Source organism: Anas acuta, chromosome W, assembly GCF_963932015.1.
Source record: "Anas acuta chromosome W, bAnaAcu1.1, whole genome shotgun sequence".
NCBI classification, from domain to species: Eukaryota; Metazoa; Chordata; class Aves; order Anseriformes; family Anatidae; genus Anas; species Anas acuta.
Genome location: NC_089016.1, coordinates 26,732,504 through 26,756,395, shown reverse-complemented (window position 1 = coordinate 26,756,395; position 23,892 = coordinate 26,732,504). Strand labels below are relative to the sequence as shown.

General features: G+C 46.1%; 1 protein-coding gene and 1 long non-coding RNA gene across 3 annotated transcripts in view; one reads left to right on the top strand and one right to left on the bottom strand.

The window, feature by feature from the left end:
• The window catches only part of LOC137846725 (protein FAM219A-like), a 111,651-nt gene extending 102,579 nt beyond the window's left edge, over positions 1-9,072 (top strand). Inside the window, exons 3-6 of one of the 2 annotated variants that reach the window (XM_068664844.1) lie at positions 2,251-2,353; positions 6,774-6,854; positions 7,219-7,273; positions 8,302-9,072. In XM_068664844.1, the coding sequence (XP_068520945.1) occupies positions 2,251-2,353; positions 6,774-6,854; positions 7,219-7,273; positions 8,302-8,457 (395 nt within the window). In that variant the 3' untranslated portion in view covers positions 8,458-9,072. Of the gene's footprint in view, positions 1-2,250; positions 2,354-6,773; positions 6,855-7,218; positions 7,274-8,298 lie in introns of both variants that reach the window. The other variant, XM_068664843.1, reaches the window with a different exon arrangement.
• LOC137846743 (uncharacterized) overlaps positions 1-23,892 on the bottom strand; it is a 296,979-nt gene that overhangs the window by 160,850 nt on the left and 112,237 nt on the right. The gene's annotated exons all lie outside the window — the stretch shown is intronic.

The window sequence follows — 23,892 nt, the reverse complement described above, 5'->3', positions numbered from 1 at the left end:
GGTCCAAATCGTTGTGTTTTTGTTTTGTTTTGTTTTCATTACATTTCAGAGTTGGTCCAAAAATTCCATAGGGGTTTCTTTTAGACCTTGTTGGAAGCATATTCTCAATTCCCAATTCATCCAGATTTTAGTATTTACTTAACCGTTCATAATTTTCAGGATGATTAGGGTCTCAGTGGGGTCGGTCAGGGGAATGCAATTGTCCACAGTTCCCTGAGCGGTCCCATTAGCAATCTGAGCTAGCACATGAACTCAGGTTGTTTTGTTAACTGCTTTTCTGTTTCCGTGACAACTCTCTGGGACCCATCATGATCCCTTTGCCCCAGAGAGCTAACACCCGTGATTTTAAGATCTCAGCCTTGGGCTGAGGCAGAAATATTAAAATTCTTACATCCTCTTTCCCTGCTCATTCAACTTCAAACACCTTTAACACTTTCAACAACCCTTTTAACACTTCCTTTATCTTTCTCCAGCCTGTACTTTTCTAATGCCAGCATCAAAGGCTCAGTCAGGGGCCAACTTAATTCCGTACCTTTTCCCACCAAGATGCTGAAACAACAGCAGTATACAACATTTCATCCTGTTCTCCTTCTCAAAAACAACTTTGACTGTAGCAAAGTATTATAGTTTAAAATTCCATTAAAAGGCCACTTTTCTCCACATTCCGGCTTATAAAGCAGCCACCATTGATTACAATATTTTATCAATGTTTTCCTGTTCACACTTCCACCGGCAGATCCTCCAATATCCTTCCAATAACTCAAAACACATCCTAAAGGGCTTTTCTTTAAAATCCCACCAGTTTGCCTTCCATTTTCCCAGTTCACACTTTCAGAATACACTTATCACTTACAAAATGCAGCACGCAGGTATCTTTCTATAGCAACGTCAAGAACCTACTATTATTACCAAGAATATAGCCAAAATCACAATAGCAATAATCAGAGTCAAATTCCACATGCAATAAGTCAGAAAACCGAAATAAGTAACACTAACAAATGAACCTTATTAGCAAACTTGCCAGGTTCCAAACGGCAATTAAATGCCAACAAAATCAAACGTATACTTAAGGTGCTAGCCACAAAAGTATACACCACCCTGCAGAACTTTTATTTTCCGACTTATGGGCTGTTTCAAATGACCAGTCTACCAAACAAACAAACCAAAACCAAAATAAAGAATACTGTCACTTACAGCGATGGGGTCCTTGTCTGCCTCTGCAGTGATCCGTTGAGTCAAGGAGTCCCTCCAGGACATTCCGGGGGTACCCTAGGGAGTCCTATTCCCAGCGGGTCCTGCAGCCCGGCAGAGAGGGTGTCCCATCTGGGTGGCCAGATTGATTCAAAGATCGAAGCTGAAATTTCTAAGTGACGAAGTATCCTTTATTGTCAGCGCTGGATGCACGGGGGATCCTTCTGCCTAACGTGCATATTCGAAGTAACAAACTAGCTCATATTTATACAGCAAAACAATGAATATTCTATTAACACCTATACATATTCAATACCTAAACCCGCCTACTCTCGCTTTGTATGTTAATTAGCTTATCAGTCCTTGCGCAAAGCCTCCCAAGAATTGTGGGTCGGGGTCTTCAGGACGTGGGCAGTGGTCTTTGGGAGGAAGACCATAGGTCTTCCTCATGATGTACTTTTCACCTTTTGCTAAAGAATGCCAAGTTGGCTGAATCAGTTGTTTTCCAAGCTGCAGGAATACCGAGTTGGCTCAAGTTATCTCAAGTTTCAGCCTAACTGAGGGTCAAGTGAGTTTATACAATATCAACTAACACTAAATGATGGTGCTACATTGATGGAAGCTCTTTTCTGTCCCAGCTGGGCCCCTCAGTGGCAGCCTGAATAGGAGAAAATGTAAAAGGAGAAATTCCCTTGCCCAGCATACAGTGCAGTCTCAGAGCCCATAGCTGCACAGAGGCAGGGGTTCTGCCCTTCTTCAGCCCCAGCAGGACAGTCTCGGCCTGCATCCAGAAGCTCCATGGCCATCGTTGTGTGGCCTGGTCAGCAGGCTGCTGCGAGGCAGGGCATATGAACTTTAGCCCCTAGGGACCTTGGAGGCAATGGGACACAGCTCTTCCGGCCTTTGCTGTGTCTGCTTGGGAGATGGAGTGCTCATGTCCTGTGCTATTAATTCTGCAATCCCTTTTGCTGCAATCAAATCTGGGTTTCTATATCTGTATGGTGACCTGCCAGGCTGGTGCCCTAATTTTGCTTTTCCCCCTTTGTATCCCATATGCAGAGAAGCAGAGGGAGCTGGCTCGGAAGGGCTCCCTGAAGAACGGCAACATGGGCAGCCCAGTTAATCAGCAGCCCAAGAAGAACAACGTGATGGCACGGACAAGGTAAAGGACTGGAAAACTCAGCTGTGCTCTAAGCTGAAATCCCTAATGGCCTTAAGATGACAAGAACAACATTCATTGCCATTCCCCTACAAATACACAGTAAGAGCAGTGATGGCCCTTCCCAAACACTCTGCTGTGTTGCATCCTGTCCCATGGGGGAACATGGGGACAGCTGGGCCCAGGACGAGTGACAATACAGCCTGCAGGAGGCAGAGGGAGCCTGGAGAACGGCTTTTACCTGGGCAGGTAGTGATAGGACAAGGGGGAACAGTTTTAAACTAAATGAAGAGAATTTAGATGAGATGTTAGGAGAAAATTCTTTACTATAAGGATGGTGAGGCACTGACACAGGCTGCCTAGAGAAGCTGTGGATGCCCCATCCCTGGCAGTGCTCAAGGCCAGGCTGGATGGGGCTTTGGGCAACCTGGGCTGGGGGGAGGTGTCCTGCCCATGACAGGGAGGGTGGGACTGGGTGATCTTTAAGGTCCCTTCCAACCCAAACCTTCCTGTGATTCGATCATTCTGTGAAAATTAGAGGTTTTTATATGTTTGTCTCGAATGCTCTGGGCATCCTCATGTAATGTTGTAATCCTACCAGCGGGAGAGCATACAGTGCTGCTTCATGTAACAGCAAACTGTTTTAGAGCTTAGTTCTGACTTGGCTGCTTTTATCCCAGTAGTTCCCCTGCTTCTTTTTGAAAATGCCCTCTTCCCCATACTGATTAACTTAATGAAGGCTGGTGTCTAATTCATCTCTGCATGCTTTGCTATATACCTCCTCCACACTGCAAACAGCATGGTCATACTTTGCTGGGGCTGCTTTGGCTCATCTCTGTATGACAGTATCGGACAGTGCTACAAACCTCTGTAAACAAAGATGTTCTTACCTGAATACTTTTTTTCAGAGTATTTCTGTTTTTTTTTTGTTTGTTTGTTTTGTTTTGTTTTTGTTTGTTTGTTTGTTTGTTTTTTTCCATGCAGGCATCAGTACAATTGTGTATTGTGTGCCTAAATTCAGGGGCAGGAACCCACTGAGTCAACAGGATTGCACTCTGCATGCTATGAGAAAGGTGGCATTTTTTATTGGAGGATCTTATTTAAAATGACAGCAGAGTCTGCATTAAAGCCGTGTTTTTGTTGATGAATGAGAAACTTGCATGGATTACCATATATTAAGTAGAACAGGAGCTGTAGGTGAGAGCCTCTCTCTGTGCAACACATCCAACAGATGAGGTTCTTTGTTTCAAATTAGTTCCCAAAACCCACAACAGCAGTCATAAATCATGCCAGGACCTTGTCAAGTTTTATTTGTAAGCACCTGTGATGTTGACGAAATATGCTACACTGCTCACTGCTCCAAATTTGGTTGTTGAGACCATGTAAAGGTGCCAGGCCCTTATTGGCAGTAAGAAATTCTGCAAATGCCCAGCTGGATTTTCTGTTCCCACTGCTCCTCTTTGTATCCCAAATGCAAGCTGGGAAGACTTGGATTCTTTTGGCATTAGGCTGCACAATAGCTTCCCAAGAGGAATAGTAGCAGATTTGCTGCTTTAGAGATTTAGAAACACTGAAATTAGTGGGGAAGATAGTAAGGGAGAGAGGATAAGTGCTGATGCCCACCTGTAAAATTAGTTATGTCTGCCTGGAGGGGCTGCTGTTTCAGAGGTGCCAGTGGAAGGAAGAGTGATTTGGTTTGGGAAGGGTAGAGCACTGACAACCATTGACAAAAGCTTTAGAACAGCCAGCTCAGTTTTATTCCATCCATGGACATCTGAGCAGTGTTCAGGGATGTGGAGAACCCTGCACAGACAAGCTAAGCCTGCTGGCAATAGACTCACATCTCTTAGTTACTTTTCACACAGCTTTTAGAAGCTTCCTTTGGGATCTGGAAAACACAGGTTTGCAGCAACTGCTTTAGTAGCAGATGTAGCCAAGCTCCATTGCTCCCGTATGGAGAGCTGGGAGATGCCTGGCACAGGCTCTTGCTGTCCCATGATTCCTCACCCCCCAGCTCCCTTGGCTTTCTGGGAACCAAGCAGCAGTCTGGGCACAGCCCTCACGGTACCTCAGAATGGTTTGCTCTGTCCTGCCATAGACAGGGCAACCCCAGGAAGGCAGAAATGTCACAATCTTGTTCACAAGGCTGCAGTACAATGAGAGACTCCAGTGGGATACACTGCAAAACATCCAGGTTCTAGTTGCTCTTTATGTCTGAACTGTTGGCTTCTTCCAGGCTCTATAGAAGAAGCTAAAGCCATTTCCCCTTTTTTGCTCTTCTCCTCATCAAATATGTTTTCCTTCTTTCATTCAAAGTGTATTTCTTCTCTTTGTCCCTGCCCCACTTCCTCCTCCTTCCCCAAGGCCGTTGTTCTTCAGTATTTCTGAAATCCAGCCTCTGATATCAGGTTCCCTTCACCATTGAGTCTTCTTCTGAGGCAGGGGCGCAGCCAGCCTTAGAGGTGAAAGAATCTGGATCCATAACATGCTCAGCCTCCCTAAGAGCAAATACAATGTGAACAAAGTTGATGTGATGTTGCCAATCCCCACTGGAAACACAGGCAGAGCCCACAACACCATCTGCACTACTTCTATGCATCCAGATATTGTAGTCCACTCTAAAGATAAACTAAACACAGATGTTGTAAAGTATTCCATGTTAAGCAACCAAAACCACCAAGACAAAAAGCTCATACCTGCAGATGAAAGCAGGTACAACTTAAACCCAGCTTTGTTCCAAGGACACTGGGAAGCAAGAAAAAAAAGGCAATCAGGATGTGAGAAAAAGCTTAAATCAGGGACAAAAACATTATCACAGTTTTAGTCTGTGGCAGAAAAAATGAAGTTCCATTGCTAAGAAAAAAAAAACACAAAACATTTCTCAACAAAAAGATGTAGTGATTTGTTTTAATCAAGTAAATAGCACCACAAAGGACTGTTCTCCTTGATCCCCTGATAGTGCTTTGTTCACTCACAATGTAGAAACAATTGTCAGTGAGTGTATGTGGAGCAGTGACTTGAAAAATGGAGAGCAGGCATGGAAGTGAGTGTTTCTGGTATCTGGATAGGCAAGCTGCTGCTGCCAGATCACAGCTTCTGTTTTAGTTCCAGACATCTTTGCTTCTTGACTTCCTTCCTACATGCTTTGTAGGGAGCAGAAGGAACCTCTGGAGGATATGGGAAGGGGTTTTGCATTTTGCAACTGGATCCCATTTTCTGCAGTACCCTGATGCAGCAGCCTGGAAATTCTGCATCAATTAATTTCTTTAGCCTTGCATTTCAATGAATGCAGTAAGAAAATGCAACTAGTTATGAGCCTATACATCTGCTTCGTTAGAACATTTGATGTATTTTGCTTTCCCTGAGCCTTGCCCATCTTCAGTGCCTTTACATTACTAAAATCGTAATGACTTTCTGAATTTTTTTGAACAGAAGAGCATTGCAGCTGGTTAAAGAGCAATTAGAGCATGGATGAGATGGATTATCATTTGTAGATCTTCCCAAACTCTTAGTGAAGCCCTGCTGCATCATTGTATTGTTAAAGACCAATCATTTATTTGGGAGAGAATCTGATTTAACCCACTGAATAAGAAGATTTCCATGATAATCTTGCAGTTCCCACCTGCTGAACATAGTACCTTGCTCCATTTGCTCTGTCTGGTTGATCTTATTTTAAATATGAACCCAAGTCTTTGTGCAATTTTGTGGATGAAATAACTGTTGTGAGCTGGATACCATTGAACGTTTTCCTTATCCTAGAGGCTCTGAAGTCTATATCCCATTCCACAGACTCCCTCAGGCAATTAAAGGTGCAAAATCATCATCAGCCATTGTAACACTTCTGATGAACTGAAAGTCTTTATAGAATAATAGGATTTTAAAAGTGCGATTCAGACAGGGCTCTTATGCTACACCCACCAGCTCTTACTGAAGTTAGGGGTGAGACTTCACAAGTTCTGTGTTATGGGGGCTGGGTAGGGACACAGGCAGAAAGACCAAATCCCTGATTTCCAATCCTATAATCCTACCTTCCCTTAGCTAGAATACCTTCTCCTGATTACTTATTGCAAGTGCCATGTACTCATTGCTAGGAAAAAAACCAACACAGAAGTCTGATAAGGCAAGCACTGCAAACTGAACAGTTTCATCAGAATGAAGCCCAGAGTGTCCCAATCATTTTGTCTTTCAGGGAGGAGTGTGTTCCCAAGGCATGTCCAGCATCTGTCCCTGTAAATCTGCTCTGAGCTACCCAGAGACACAGCCTGCCTCCTCTGAATTGCACCTATTTAAATGTCTTCACTAGTAAGGGAGGACTTGCAAAGAAGTGAAATGGGGAAAGCCTAACTATCATGTGACTTTGATACGACTATGTGTGGTACTGAGCTTTACTGTGTGGTTAATGGAGAACATTTAATTATTTCAGGCTCGTCGTTCCCAATAAGGGCTATTCATCATTAGATCAGAATCCAGATGAAAAGCCACTGGTAGCCCTGGATACGGACAGGTATGCAAAGTGATAATAAGATGATATATGTTAAGGTGCAAGCAAGTTTTTCATGACAAAGCACAGCACTGGAACTAACTCCTGCTGAAACCATTCTTGCAGACCACTTGCAGCCTTCCTTGCTGTGCCCTTTGGCATATGCCGTAATTGGTCTGTGCATGTAAACAAGCAGGAAGAGACAAGAGTAAAGAGCACTTTCATGGAAATGTCTGAGGTTCACAGATGAAAGTTGTTCTCTAGGCTGCCTTGATGTAAATTCTCTGTGCCTAAAGGACAGCTTCACAGCACAAGAAGGATAGGACTAAGCAGGGAATTCAGGTCTCTTTAACTGTTTCCTTCTTTGCTGTCTTGTCCTTCCCTGCAGTGATGATGACTTCGATATGTCCAGATATTCCTCCTCGGGATACTCATCAGCTGAGGTGAGTTACACTCTCTCTTCCCAGCCATGAATGCTGGTAGCAGAGCATCCAGAGATGCCTTAGAGTGGCCTTTTGCAGCCAGAAACGGCTACACAAGGAATTTACCAGTGGTGTAAACTCTGTGAGTCTGTAAGGGGCCGTGGCAGAAACTGTGTCATGTTTCTTTCTTCCCCAGTGATCTAGTTGGCTCTGTCCCCACACTGCCACAGCACAGACAGAGATTTGCCCGTCAGCTTCACTGAAGCTTTTCCCAGTTCTGCTAAGTCCTGCAGTGCCCATGTGGTGCAAAAGCATCAACTTGTCTGTCGTGGCAGCTCAACAACCGTCCGCTTGCCAAGACACAAATAAAGGAGCTGAGGGTGTGCTGTCATTTCCAGTTTTAGCAGGGGTCAGGGTCACCTGGAAGGTGTTTACTTGGAGCAAGCAGAAATTCCAAAGAGGACTTACAGATATGAACTCTTGACCTCTCAAAGAGAAATGGCAGGAAGTTCATGTTTGCTAATCCCTTGCATTGTTTCTGAATGTATTCCCAAGATCTCCAGTGAATTAGTTGCTCAGCCTCTGGGTGCTGCTTCTGTAGGATCTGATTTACAGTCAGGATGCTGAGCAGCCATTCTGCACGAAAGCTGCTGGAAACTGTTCCCCCTTGTATCTCTTCCTGGGGCAAAATCCCTCTGAAGTGTGGAGAAACAGCCAAGAGCAGGGACCAGGTCAAATGATCTGGGCCATCTGTGGGCCCTGACTTGAAGGGTTTTTCACCCAGAGCTAGCTAGGCAGCAATCTGAGATTACAAAGAACCAAGTGGCTTTACCACCACCTTTAAACTGCTGTAGTGCCCCAGATTGAGTGGAGGGACTACACAGCTCCCAGTTGGTTTATTATCATTATTTCCCATTGTAAATATCATATATATTTCCCATATCATATGTGGGATATATATTCCAGAATAAGGGACCTCCTTCCTCTTCTGACCTGTCAGAAGCAAGAAGTCTCAAGTGTTTGACTGTTTGTCTCTTTGTCTGTAGCAGATCAACCAAGACTTGAACATCCAGCTGCTAAAGGATGGGTACCGGTTAGATGAGATCCCAGATGACGAGGACCTCGACCTAATCCCCCCTAAATCGGTCAACCCTACCTGCATGTGTTGCCAAGCCACCTCCTCCACCGCCTGTCACATCCAGTAGTGAGGCCGGCAGGCTGTGATCAGTGCTTTCCACTATAACTGTAAAACTTAACCACCATTGCTTCCTCCTATGGTAGGATGTGCACCTCTTTGTGTTCATGGAGCCAGGAGAAACCAAAAAATTCATTTTATGATTGGTTGATAAGTTATTTTAAACTATGATTAAAGAAAAGAGTTAAACTCAAAGTGCTAGGCAGTGCCTGGCAGAACTGACTGGTCCGGAGAGTGGATGCAGAATGGCTCAGAGATACTTCTGGGTTTGTGTAGGCACCAGAGATGTTTTGTAAGGTGTCAGTTCCAGAATGGGAAGGATCAGATGGGGCTGCAGTTAATCTTACCCTCTAAAAACAATCCATTTGCAAGATCAGGGGTGTCTGAGGTGTCGGGGGGGGTTTACCTGAGGTCAGTTCATAATTAGTTCACTAAGCCTCATTTGCCTGTGTAACCAAAATTACACCATGATCAGGGCACAGGAATGGCAACAGAGCAGGGCATCCTTTCTTATGGCAAGTCTAGGCAGGATCAACATGACACAATTCATTCACTTGCAAAGAGAGCAAGATGGTGGCATTTCTCTGTGAGTCAGTAGTAGCTGGAGCTGCTGTGTCACATACCCAATGCAATCTACCCTTAGCACCACATTAAATTACCACCAAACACATCAGATTTGATTTGCAGTCCATCCATACTTTCAGTAGATTCAGTCCTTGCCTGAGAATACCATAATCATGAGTTCAGTTCAGTTGAATACACTGACTTCAGCTTCTACTTAATTCCTGTGAGAGCCATCTGGTTCCAAAAATCTTGAACTCTGTTCAACTAAGAAAAAATGAGTCCTGCATAAGACAGGACTTGAGCTGTACAGTCTGAAGGTCAGTGCTGAAAAAGCTAGTTGAAGAAAGCATATTTTTTGGAGCTCAGCTGTTGGTACTCTTGACAGTGCATCTCTTGGTGCCTATGGGAGACATTAGTTAACGTGGTGGTGTCAGACTTTAGGGGAGTTTTCAGCAACAGAGGGATTATGAGCAGATTCAGCTGAAAAAAAGCCATGAGAGGGAACTACTGTGTATTGCATCTCTGCCCCCTTGTGAACCAAGCTTTGTCTGTTAGAGCAGTCCCACATCAGGAACAATTATGTTTATTTGATGCTGGAATAGTCAGGAAACCTGGCATTACATTATATTTCTGGGCTGAATTGCCAGTTCACCAACAGATTGTTTTAAATGCAAAATCATTTCTGGATTTAGGAAATATGTCCTCTCCTTGTTCAGTCTTACACTGCTGGCTTCAGAATACATGGGATTCAGGTGATGGATGGGCTGGCATCTTTCTCTGAGGTGAAATCTTTTGACACAGCCACAACTGTGTCTTTTCCTGCTCAGACAGGAAGAAAGACTGCCTGCCTTATGTCAGCGCTCTCTTTAGAGCCTGGTGGAGGGAAAAAGCGAAGGCAATTCTAAGTTTCCCATCAGAATTCCCCTGAGCCATGAGAAAGAGCCTGATCTCCACACTGAATTACAGATACCCTGTATGAAATTTGCACATCATGAGCTGACTCTTTAAGTTCTCTTAGTGATGAGGAGGACACTTATTTAACATCACACGTTTTCATTCTGTGCAGTGCAAGGCATGATGTCATCCGCAGCATGAGCAAAAGAGCGGGCATACAAGGTTCCTGGGCTTTATTATTCAGCAGCTACCTGCAAGCAACCATGAAAACTGTGTTTGCTCCCTCCCCCGAAACGGACTGTTGCCCTATCTGCCAGGGAACAGAAAGAGGATGGAGAAGACTTGTTTACTGAGCATCTCTGCCTCCTTGTGCAGAAGTGCTGGTTAACTTGCCAACTCCTCTAGGGAGAGAGCGTTCCTCTATTGAATTCCTCTCACTTTCTCATAATGTGGCAGTGCCAAGGGGGAATATTTCAAAAATGTTTCTAAAGAAGCACAAAGCTTCAATTCCTTGCTTCTTCTTTCGTGTGCCAGCCTTCCTCTCTAGTGCTAGCTCAGGTGTGAGATTAGCAAGTTGTCTGCAGTGGGGAGAAGAGCTCTAACAGCACTGTGTGGGAAGAGAAGTTAAAAGGGAGGAAAAGCTCAGGAGTCTTTTTTTCAGATGGGGAATGTAGTCAAAACAGAAAACAGAAACCACATGGTCAAACTAAATCCTGTAGGACATGGCCAAGTCTCTTTAAACATTCACACTTTTAAAGCAGGAGTTTGCAGTTCAGCATTGGTACCATGCAACATCTCCATTGCACTTATCCTCCTGGGTCAGTGTGCCTTTCAGGCAGGCTGCACACACGCAGCCTTTCCCACAGCCTTTGCTCAGGAGCTTGGGGTATTTTGGTGAGCCTGCTCAAGCAATGAGGTGTCTGTTTCCGTTGGTTAACCTTGGCAGACTGCACATCGCACAGTTCTCCATCAAACCACCTTTGTCTTAGGACAAAGATGGAAGTAGATGTCTGAGATTGTGTCTCCCAGAACTTTAACTTCCCCTCTGAAGGATAGACCTTCCCTGTAACCACTGCCCCATGGCACCACTGCTAAGTCCTTTTATTGCCCCAATTTCTGTTTTTTGCCTGCCATGTGCTCTGAGGCATTCCCCAACCCCACAACCCTGCAACCGCCCTCCACCCTTTGCATTGTGTAATGTACACCTGCTTCCACCATAACCCCTTAAAGTCACAGAATCACAAAATTGTAGGGGTTGGAAGGGACCTCGAAAGATCATCAGGTCCAAACCCCTGCCAAAGCAGGTTCCTTAGAGCAGGCTGCCCAGGTAGGCGTCCAGACGGGCCTTAAATATCTCCAGAGAAGATGCCACAACCTCCCTTGGCAGCCTGTTCCAGTGCTCCGTCACCCTCACCATGAAAAAATTCTTTTGCATGTTGGTGCGCAACTTCCTGGGCTCTATCTTGTGACCATTACTCCTTGTCCTGTCCCCACAAACCACTGAGAAGAGGTTGGCCAAATCCCTCTGTCTCCCACACCTCAGGTATTTGTACACATTGATGAGATCCCCTCTCAGTCTTCTTTTCTCCAGGATGAACAGACCCAGGTCTCTCAGCCTTTCCTCATAAGGAAGATGCTCCAGGCCCCGTATCATCTTTGTGGCCCTCCGCTGGACTCTTTCCAGGAGATCCCTGTCTTTTTTGTACCGGGGAGCCCAGAACTGGACACAGTACCCCAGGTGAGGCCTGATCAGGGCAGAGTAGAGGGGGAGGATCACCTCCCTTGACCTGCTGGCCATGCTCTTTTTAATGCACACCAGGATCCCATTGGCCTTCTTGGCCACCAGGGCACAGTGCTGGCTCATGGTCAACCTGTTGTCCACCAGGACCCCCAGGTCCTTCTCCTCAGAGCTCCTCTCCAGCAGGTTGTCCCCCAGCCTGTACTGATAGATGCGGTTGTTCCTTCCCAGGTGCAGGACTCTGCACTTGCTCTTGTTAAACCTCATTTGGTTTCTTCCTGCCCATCTCTCCAGCCTGTCCAGGTCTTTCTGAATGGCAGCACAGCCTTCTGGCATGTTAGACACTCCTCCCAGCTTTGTATCATCAGTCCCTGGGTGGACACTACTCATTTTCACATGTGAGGGGGGAAGATGAATTTAAACGTGAACTAGGCCAGTTATTCCTCCAAATATAGACAGAAGCACAAGCCAAGTGTTTTTCCCTGCTCACAGAAGGAGCTGGTTGCACAAATAGTTGATTTGGCATGACAGTACAGGACCATAAAATGGCAATTTTTTGGCTTCTCCTCTCTGTGCTTTGTGTTCATATATTTTGTTATATATAAAGTAGAAAGGGTGGGGAAAAGTAGTTACCTGTGTAGGGTCATTATCAGGAAGGCTGAATGGATTAAGGCAATGCACGTGTGGCTATCATAGAAAACCGACCACTAACCCTTCTGAACTGCAGCTCTTTAATCAGGTTATGACCATAGGGCATGTCTGTTGGCTCATTACAAAATCTGATGGACAGCCCAGCAGTGTGTGTTAACAGCAAATTGGCTTGGCTCTCCCTGTCTGGTCTTGTGTTCAGACCTTTGTGTTTTGGCCAGAAGATTTTCCTTGTGCCCTCACTGGAGGTTGTGGGGGCTTCCCAGGAAGGAGTATAGATACATGGTTGTTCTGTCACTGCTCTCCTTACACCAGCAGTATATCTGCTGTCATGGACCAGAGAAGACAAAAGCAAACAGCACAGTCCCTGGCTCTTTGTTGCAGCATTAGAAAGCCCTAAAATCTGCAGAACTGCTGGGTAATCTCCAAACTGCAGGTTACTTGCAAGAAAGCGAATCATTCCTTGTTCTAGTCTTTGCACCAAACCATACGGTTTTTCAGTCTGAAGTGTACAGAATACCAGGGGGAGGAGTGCCGTGGAGTATGAAAAGCTGCATTACTGTCCATCTAAATTACCACGCAAATAGGATAGCTTCCTTATAGTGATGCTGGCACCTCTAACAAAGGAATTTGCATTTGATGCCTCCTAAAGCCAGATTGTTTTTTTTTTGGCTAGGATTTTAAGTAATTTTAGTCACCAAATTACCTGAGTTTAGGCAAATAATTTCTTCTTATCAGATGTTAGTTCATCCCTTTCATGTGAGCTTTGGACTACAAGGTCTCAGAACTCAATTCTTGTCTCTCCAGTCAGTCTGCAAACACCCCATTTCCAGATGTCCGTGTGAGGGGAAGTATCCTCCCAGTGTCAAGGAAGGGTCCTAGATAGCATGGTCTAGTCTGCTTTTCCTGTGGTTGTATAAATAATCTTTGGTTGAAGGAAGGCTGATGTCCAGGTGACCATCCCGGAGGCTCATTTGATGTCCTATCAGGCATATCTTAAAGCCAACCTTTGGAAGAGCCACTGGATCATATCTGATGTTGCTGCATGTCTACCCCCAGCGCGTATATTTGGCTGTCAAGTCTACTCTGCTCTTCTGGCTGTCCTGCTTGTAGATGCCTTGCAATTGCAAAGGCAAGCAGCCAAGCCTGCTTCACAGAGGGGCTTGAGGATGCTGTGCTCACCCACAGACAGGACAGACTCAACTGCTTCTGGTTTGGCTCTCCATCTCCTTTCCCAAAAGGAGACAGCTGCTCTGCTCAGCTGTGTGCTGGCTGACACATTGATCTGAGATCCTGAGCAGAAACCTTCCCTCTCCATGCAGAGTCTGTCCTCAGACTGGCCTGCAAGCTGTACAACGGCATGCAGGAAGCTTGAAAAGTGCAGCACCCTGTATGTGACTCAACAGAAACATGAAGATGCTTTTGAAGGAAGGAAAGACACAGATGGGCACCAGATGGAACAAGAGAAGAAAAACAAGCAATAACTAGAAAGGTTGCCAAGTGCTGCCTTGGCCTAGGGAAAATCCCAGTTGTCCAAACTAATCTATCGCAATACAGTGCTTATACCAAGCTAAGCTTGTTTTCAGATGCATACACCAGAAACACCATGTCCCTGAGCTAGCACTGCAGCCAAATACTACTGCAGAGAGTCTGCTGGACCATCAGAGCACAGAAATGAGATCTGGGGTCCCTCGCTGCTTTTGTCACGTGTGTTTGCTCCAACCCCAGGCAGGTCACATCTCCTCTTGACATCTCCTTCTGCAGCGCAGAGGATAAACCTGCCTTCCCCGGATGCTACCACCACCCCACATGGATGTTGCCAAGTGTGTGGCAGGCACCATTGATAGGACAGATCTGTAAGCAGGGTGCAAAAAGTATGCTATAAAAGTTTTACACATATTTTCAAAGTTCTGCAGAGAACAGCAACACAACTCTACTTTCCTTCTGTTTACCAGCTTCTGATGTTGCTTGCATGTGCCAGAAGGCTGCAGGGTGATCTTAGTAGAGAGATTAAACAGCTTTGGGGGCAGATGTTTGGCAAGGGGATGTTTCCCAGTTATTTGGCTGTTGGCTCATGCACAGCTGGCTACTTAATATGCACGGTGACACAGGGAACATGTAAGAAGAATTGGTGGTTCAACAGCACCATCCCCTGCTAGCAGACTTAAGGAATTTAGGAGTGCAGGTGGATTTCCAACTCAGACAGTGAATTTTAATTGGGTGGAAGAGATCACCAAAGGGTTTATTTGAGATATTCCCAGGGAAGTGTCATGCTTTTATATTTAGCATTTATGTAATGATCTGAGGCACTTGTGTCTGGGCTCTTCCTTTATTTTTCCATTCTTCCTTGACATACTCACACAGTATGGCCACTCTTACCTAGAACAGAACAGGCTTTGTCACCTGGCTGCTCAGCAAGCACAGGCTGCATGTGCTACCCTGAACATACCCTGGCTTTGGCCTCTGGCACCCTTCAGAGCTGTCTCTTCACAACCCACTTCTCTTTCTAGTTCTCATGTCTCAAAAACATCTGCAGAGATGGGCAGAGTGCTACAGGGGAAGCTGGACTAGGCTGAGCCTGAGGGACAGGCACAGGAAGGTCTTCATTTTAAGGTGCTTTTCACCTCAAGGAGGACAAGGCATCCTTGTCATTTCTTGTCAAGACCTTCTTGTGCAAGAGGTTGCTCCAGACTTGAACTGCACCTCACCAGATGAACGTGCCTGTTACAGAGCCACACAAATCCTGCAGAAGGGCCAGAGACAGAGGAAGAGATTGGGACCTGGGATTACATACAGAGGATTAATGACAGACTAACCAGGTGCAGGTTTCTCACAGGGACTCACATCCCAATTTTCACTCCCTGTGTTGTGCAACTGAGTTGTTGCATTGCTTCCCAAAAATTACAACTACATACCCTCCTTCAGCCCCCTTGACATCGGTGGCAATCCCAGGATCACAGCAGCCTGGCTGAGTGCTCCTTCGACAGCTTGCTTGGAAGGTTAGGGCCAGGGGCTAATGGAGATTACGTGGAGCAGAGCACTGTGGACCACACAAGCATTCAGGAAGCCACGGCACAGAGCAGGACATCACTGACTTTCCCTGGCGCCTGCGGTGAACAGGTCTTCCCATTGCTTTCCAGACCCAGTTGCCAGCAGAAACTGGGGCTGAGGCTTTCTTTTTCTGTAAAAAGCTGCTTCAGCAAAACATGGATTTGCTCCTGGAAGGAGTTCTCCTGGCTGATTGTGCCTGGTCTGTGAGGCAGCCATTTCCATAGTAACAAGTGGCGATAGAGGCGGGGGGATTACATCAGGGAGTGAAGGTACAAAAGAAGCCTTGTTTAAATGTGACTGTCTCGGGCATGGCACTGGAAACCAGCACAGTAGGCACCAGGAAAAGAAAAGGCTACTAAAAGGCCATGCTGATATAAGTCCCATTACATTCTGAGATGTTTGCCCTCCCAGAGCAGCATTTCTCCCCGAGCTGTCTATTCAGCTGCCCCAGGTCAGGTCTTCAGAAAGCACTGCTCTGCCCGGGCTGCCTTCTCATTTCTGCACTGGTCCCAAAAAAGCTGCATCTTCATTTGTTACTCATCTTCCTCAAGGCCGCATGATCTGGGAAAGGAAAAGTTTATCAGGAAATGTGATATAGATCAATGGGGAGCTGGAAAATTTGGACAAGCTCTCTTTACGGCAGCCTTTCTGTTTTTTGTCACTTCTGCCTCCTTCCCCAGCTGAGATTTCTCTGCTCTGTTTCTTTGTGTGGGGAAGCTGGCTGGGATAGTAGGTATATTCAGCTTGTTGCTGCCTCTGTCCTGTGACAAACCCAAGGCAAACATCAGACCAGCAGGATACCTAAGAGGCATAATGGTGGGTGAGCCAGCGAGCTGGATGGGATTTCTCTTCACCCACCCGAGTGGCCAGGGGAAGGCTGTGGAGCTGAGGGTCACCCAAGCGAGTTTAAAACCTTGGTGTGAGCCACCAAGCCCAGGTAGGTGCCATCACCCTTACAGCTGTGGGCACACTGGGACCAGAGATCCCAGTCCAAGACCTGCCTGAGCCCGAGACCCATGGGGAGGCACAGGTGGAAGTCTGTCAGTGGTCCCCTTCTCAGCTGTGAAACACATGGGTAGGGCTGTAGTTCTGCAGGGAGAAGAACTCTTGCAGAGGATGAAGTCCTTGCAGGGGAGAAAATTCAGGAAGATATTCCTCCCCTCCCTCCCTTTTTGCACATTTTAACTCCTTCCACATGGGTTATTGGACCCTTAGTAAAGAAGGAAACAAAACAGCATTAAATACTTTCTAAAGGGTTCTGAAAGCAGGTGCTGCTTGCATGCAGAGCTGGTCTGTGTCTACTATGTAACTTCCAGACCTCATGGCACATCCTGTAGCTGAGTCACCTGGAGCCCCATGCGGGAACTAGGTTGGGAGAACCAACACTGACCATCATGTCAACAGCTACAGCTTCCCAAACTAGAGAAGGGTCAGATAAGGGAAGGGGGGAAAGCAGCAGCAATGACAGTATAACTAGTTGTCACAGGTAAACTTCAGTATCTGTATCCAGTGGTTAGTTCTAGAATCTCAGGCCTTGTTATATTGCACACTCCTCTTTTCTCAAAGCAGCCATCATCTTTTTTTCCCCCCTTGAACTAGTGATGAGCAACAGAGGCAGTTGCACCAAAACGACTTTCAGCCCAGTTCTCCCACCCAAAGCCAAGGCAGTCCGGACAGCTGTTGGCCATCACAATTCTTAATTTTTAGTAACTCCACTTGGATTTCTTTCCTCATGTACCATGGCTTCCTCCACAAGCACCCCAGCAGGGCAGCACAGGAGGCTCTGACCATGTCCCAGGAAGCTTCTTTGCCCCTGGCAGCACCTTACAGACATGCATCTTACCAGGAACGTACTGGGTCGATGCTGGTGAGATCCAGCACTGCCAATCTTGCGTATGTGACAGCTGATGGGAATCTGGCAGGAAGTGGCTACTGTCCCTTTTTGATTTTGATTTTGAGGAAGAGGGGGATTTTTTTGGCATTAAAATTTTTGTCCACCTTCCAGTGGCCAAGTTCTGGGCTGCATTAATAATTGGGGTTGATTGGCTGTCTGGGCAGGCATGGAGCTTCACACCAGCTTTGATAGTAAATATCACAGCTGCATCCAGAGCCTGGCTACAGGCTGGGTTTCTCCTGTGCTGGCAACGAGCAGGCTGCGCTTCCAGCAGGCTCCAGATAACCTGGCAGGTGGGGGGACAGCCCTTTTCTGATCAAGTCTGAATTTCCATTTCATGTCCTCAGCTTGAAAGAAGCTAAACCCAAGCAAATGCTACCAAGGTCTCCTTCCACTGTGTGGTGCCTGGCGCCCAAGGGAGGGGGTGGCAGGAGGTATTTGTGGGTCACTGCAGATGGGATCCTTCTGGGATATAGTTAATGGAAATGCCTTTCATGAGAGACCTCCCGACCTTTGCGTTAATCTCAGAGCACGAGATGAATTTCTGGCTGTCCTTGCATATAGTAAAACATAGCTGAAACAGCCAAATGCAAAGTAGAGTTAAATGTAGGGTTTGACCTGAATAACCTTTTAATTAGAAAGATAAACTTGTTGTAGCTTGACCTTAGTCCATGTTAGGAACCTGCTAATCATTTGGCATGCAGAGTGTAGTAATGCTGCACTTAACTTGGCCATTGGTTTTATTATCTGGTTTGGGGAGTTTTTTACTCCTGAAGCATCAATCTGCATCTTGTATGGATTATTTTTCTTTCTTCCTGTTCAGAACATGTAGCACACTGTTGTACTTCTGTTCCCGACCGCATAGAGTATTGCCTTAAACAGATCAGTTGTGTTGTGGTTTGTTTTGGGTTTTCTTTTTTCTACCATCAGTTTTATGCATTAATTTATTTTAAAAGTATGATTTTTTGAAAAAAAAACATGAAGTGTATAATATTTTTTTTAACATTTCCATTGCAGTATTTATCATTGTTACTGTTTGTGTGTAGTGTAACAATTAATGATATTAAAAAGCATACATATGAAAACCAGCCTGCCAGCCTTTTCACTGGAGCGAGACGGACAGCAGGGCGGGAGGACACAAACGACACCATCTCCTCTGCAGCCCCAGCCCTTGCTGAGGCTGAAACCACGGGTGGACAAGTGGATGGGGAACAGGAGGTTTTGTACTGATATACCCTTGCTTGGCCTCCTGCTCAAGGAAAGCAGGAGCTCTCCTGGGAACAGATGGGTGCTCTGTAGTGGGGTAGCCGCTGGGAGCCCTCTCCAAGGATGAGGGGATTTAGGAAGCCAGCCCTGGCCTTCTCCATGAGGAAGCATCTCAGAAGACTGCTCCTTTCCCAGTAACACCTTGGCTGATGGGTTGTATCTGCAGAGGCAGTCCCACTGCTTTCCAGCTCCTGGTTCCCTCCCGCCCCCATCACTTTGCTGTGTGCTTTCCTTCAACCCATAAGCCAAAGATTTAGGGCTGTCAGTGGCAACTGGAGAGGAGCTGGGCAGTGAGCCCAGGACCCCGGAGGGAGGTACAGCAGTGCAACCAATGCCTCAATAATGTCAACTGCTGCTTTCCTGCCAGTAACTAATGCAAACCCATGGGCAAGAGGCTCACAACTTGAATTTACCGCATTAAAGAGCAAGCCACAGTCCCCTCTTGCCTCACCATGTCCATTTTATGGACATGGTGAGGCAAGCCATTTTCTCTTTATTGTTTCCTTTCCTCGATTCCCAATCATCCCAATATTTTAACATTATCCCTAATGGGCTTTCTGGTGGAACGTCCGGGCTCTTTGAGTCTCTCAGGTCTGAGAATCTACTTTCCTCCTGACCCATCCTGGAGACTTCAAATAAGTTCCAAATCCCTGGAACCCTCAAAGAGGTTCCGAATCCCTGGCTGTGCCTGTGTCTAGAGGTGTCTTGCAAGTGGTTAACCCACCCATGAATTCCTAGACCAATTGCTTCAGTCCTTCACCAGGCGAGTCCCTCACGAGAGATCAGAACCGTGGTTAGAAGACCTACACACTTGCTTTGTCTGAAATATGTTCATCTGATTCGTGTCAATATGGAACAATACTAGGGCCTCAGAATAAAATGTGACCTTCTGTCTTACATACCCTTGTAGAAACACAAGTCTAAGAGAAACAGAGTGGTTAATGTATATAGTTCTTGTACTTGCTGTTATAAATGAAGTCTCAATTCAATCTGAATTTTGTAATATTTATACTTATAAAAGGTATAAAAAGTATAAAAGGCAAGTAAACAGCACTGGGTGTGCAGGGAGTCTACAGTCCACCAACACGCACACACAAACATCAAACATTCTAAACATATAGAACATTGCTTTTACATACTAAACCCGAGTATGCCTATACATACATTAGGAAAGGTAACAAACAATCCTTTAAGTTCCATAACTTAAGTCTCCATTTTCCATTCCCTTTGAACAATATGTCTCGCTTTAAGTTGTCAAGCAACTCGGTCTTCAGGCCTTATGTATCTCGTTCTTCCCATATCGAAGAAAAGCATATCCATCTCCTTTTCAAGGCCAATAGACCTGGGTCAAAAGGCACGTCCAGGTCACCAGGGGGCGTAACAGCAAAAGCCTTCGATGGCTGTAGCAGCAGAGAGGCCCATGGCATAGCAGTCGGATCAGTAAAGGAGCCCGCAGCTCCCTCACTGTCTGGCAAGCCACACGTTTGTGATTGTGGCTCCACATGGCTCTTTAAGGCCTCAGAGACTGCTCGCCAGGTGCTGAGCAATCCCACTGCAACCTTGTCGTTTTTAGTTGCAGAGTCCCACACCTTGACCTCAATTTGGTCCCATATTTCAGGCTCATAAACTGTCTGATTGTTAATAAGGAGAATAAGCTGTAAGGTTACCAGGACAGTCTTTGTTTCTAAGGACGTATGATTCCCCATAATGCGCAACTGCTTACCAGTGAGGGGCAGTTGTGTGCGCAGGTTCGCTTCTCTCAGCTTGAGCTTCTTCCCAGTTCCGGTGTGCCCATTTCCAGCGACTTTCTGTACGAGCTTCTCTGAGCAGTTTGCTGAGTTTGGCTGAACCTATCTTCATGAGGCAATCAAAGTGCCTGTTCCTGTCCTGGTCTCTATTCTGCTAGCCTGTTCCTTTTCATTCCTTCCCTCTGCTTCTTTATTGATGACATAACTTCATCACATCATGTTGCCTTCTTTTTTTATCTTCTTTTTCTTCTTCTTTCTTGAGGGCAGGCTCCCCTCTTATACCCTTCTCTCCACAGCAGTTCTTTTCAAAACAACTTTTCATTGGTCAAACAACTTTGAATGTAACAACAACAGCAAACACCCAGAAACTTCCATGCCTTAATGGCTGGAGAACAAGAGAACCAACTGGAGAACAAGAAACCCCAGACTGCATGGAGTCTCCTGAATCACCCTTCTTTGTTCCCTCTAAACTCTTTTATATTCCTCATGGCCTCATCATTAAGAGTCTAATGTTATCTCAACCACAGGGCTTTCCAACCCCCATAGCCACATTCCCACATCTCCCCCTTCTTTATTAATATCAACCATTTTCTCGACACGAATTACCACTCGATATATAACACTCCAGAAGGTTGGGGGATGTAGTGAACAGTCACTGGGGGACCCTCCTGCGGGAGGCCCTGGAGGTGTGTGTCCGGAGGGGAGATAAGAAGGAAAAAAAAGAGAGCGAAACTAATGGTATTGACAGTGCAGCGGGTAGTGAGGCAGAGGGTTGGAGAAAGGAAGAAAATCTTCAGGGGGAGTCAGCACCAGGATGGAAAGGAGAGGAAGAGAGATGAAGGAATGGCAGGCAAAGAAGGCTGCCTGTGTTGTGGCCTGAGTCCTAGCAGAGACAGGCTTTGATAAGATGTTTTAAGTGTGGCCAGGCTGGCCACTTCAAATAGGAATATCCGGAGTGGAAGAAGGAGGAGAGAAGGAAAATGGGATGAAATATGTTATATTGATATGTTGTTTCGGTATCTTGGAGGGAGAAAGGTATGGAATTAAGTTGGCCCTTGACTGAGACTTTGGTGAAAGTACAGGCTGGAGAAAGAAAGATAGAAAGAAGTGTTAAAAAAAAAAAAAAAGGGTTACTGAAGGTGTTAAAGACATGGTATGTAGCGTTTGACAGAGCTGTTTGAAGTTGAATGAGCAGGGAAAGGGGATGTAGGCATTATCTAAGTAACAGTCTAGAAGTTTTGGTATATTTGCTGTGGTGTTTGGTCAGTTTCCCAAGTATTGTGGAGGGGGATGGGGGGGAGACAGCCTGCTCCACCAGAAGCCACAGGCCACAGGGGGGCTTCCACTCTAGCGCCTGGAGTGCCTCCTCCCCCTCATTCTACTCTGACTTTGATGTCTGCAGGGAGGTTTCTCCCTCCTTGCTCTCCCAGCTGCTGTTGAGCAGCAGGTTTTTGTTTGTTTCTTTGTTTGTTTGTTTTCGTGGATGTGCTCACACAGAGGCAGGGTCTGTGTTGCTCATGGCTTGGCTCTGGGCACTGGTGAGTGTTGCAGGAAGCACGGCCGAAAGCACGACAGACACCAGTATGGTCAGATCATGCTCCATTTTATTGCCCTGTCCTGGTTTCAGTTAGAACAGAATTAATTTTCTTCCTAGTAGCTGGTGGAATGCTGTGTTTTGGCTTAGGATGAGAAGAGTGCTGATAACACCCCGATGTTTTAATTGTTGCAGAGCAGTGCTTACACCAAGCCAAGGACGTTTCAGCCTTTTGCTCTGTCCTGCCAACGGGCAGGCTGGGGGTGCAGTAAGAGCTGGGAGGGGACAGACCCAGGACAGGTGACCCAAACTAGCCAAAGGGGTATTCCATACCATCTGACGTCATGCTAAACAATATATAGGGGTGGCTAGCCGGGGGGAGGGGGCCGGACTGCTCGGGGTGAGGCTGGGCATCGGTCAGCGAGTGGTGAGCAATTGCATTGTGCATCACTTGTTTGTACATATTATTATTATTTCCCTATTATCACCATTGTATTATTATTGTTATTATTGTTATTATTATTTTGTTATTATTATTTTCCTGTCTTATTAAACTGTCTTTATCTCAACTCACGGGCTTCACTTTCCATTTCTCTCCCCCGTCCCAGAGAGGGAGGGGGGAGGGTGAGCGAACAGCTGCGTGGTGTTTAACTGCCGGCCGGGTTAAACCACAACAGTCTTTTTGGCGCCCAACGTGGGGCCCGAAAGGTTGAGATAACGGCAGATCTGACCAGAGTGTGTTAAACTAAAATTGGTGTAAGGATTAGACCTGCTTAATAGTCACTTGTCATAATGCTGATTGCTTTAATCTCAACTCTGCTGCGCCTGTTTTCCAAATTGAGTATTATAGTACATTATTTTCCGTATTTGCTCTCTGTCGTGTTGTTTATCCTCTCCGGGCCCTGGTTTCAGATCATTATTGTACTGTGTGTTGTAGCAATGGCTTATGAGATGATGAAATATGTGGTCATGACTCTAACTTGTTATTTGTATTCAGTAACATCGTCGACTCTGTACTTTGGAAACTGTATCTTGGAAACTATTAGCAATTATACCTATTGTTTTTTTCCATTAGGGAGTCAATCTGTGGAGGGGAAAGGGGAGGATATTTTTCCTTACTTGCTTACTCTCCCTTTCTCCTTCACCACCCCTGTATCCTCCTGGATATCCTCCTGGAACGAGCAGTAGCAGTGCAAGCTGCCCCTGTAGAGAAGGTGAAAAAATGGTATAGCGATTCAGGTCGTTTAGAACGCAGAGAGTCTTCTGCCAATCCAGGTAAGGCTTCTGCCAAAACTAGATATAGAGATGACGAAGATGACGACGACGCTGGACCATCAAGGATTCAGGAGGAGGAAGATGAGGATGTCGAAAAATCAACAGTAACTACCCGAAGCCTAAACGAGCGCGAGCTACGAGATGTGTGAAAAGATTTTGGTCGCTGTATAGGTGAGCAGCTTGTCACCTGGCTGCTCCGGTGCTGGGACTCTGGAGCCAATTGTGTGGAATTAGAGGGCAGGGAAGCCAAGCGGCTGGGATCCCTTGCTCGAGACGCCGGCATTGACAAAGCAATTGCAGATGGAGCACAATCCACCAGCCTCTGGAGGCGTCTCCTCTCAGCTGTGAGGGAAAGGTATCCCTTCAAGGAAGAACTTTTATGTCTACCAGGCAAGTGGACCACTATGGAGAAGGGAATCCAGTACCTGAGGGAATTAGCCGTACGGGAAGTGATTTATGAGGATCCAGACCTCAGACAAACATCCAAAGACCCAGATGAAGTCAGGTGTACACGACCCATGTGGCGGAAGTTTGTACGGAGTGCACCATCATCATATGCCAGCTCATTGGCAATAATGGCCTGGAAAGAGGATGAGGAACCCACAGTGGATGAAGTGGCTAAACAACTCCGGCAGTACGAAGAAAGTCTCTCCTCTTCCTTACAGGCCTGCGTCTCAGCTGTGGAGAAACTTTCTGAAAAGGTTCACCAACTTGAAGAGAATCTATCTTCCTCCCCACCTGAACCAACCAGTGTCCAACGACCGAAAGAGAACACCTGGGAGAAAACACTTTCTGAAAAGTTTCACCAACTTGAAGAGAGATTATTCTCCTCT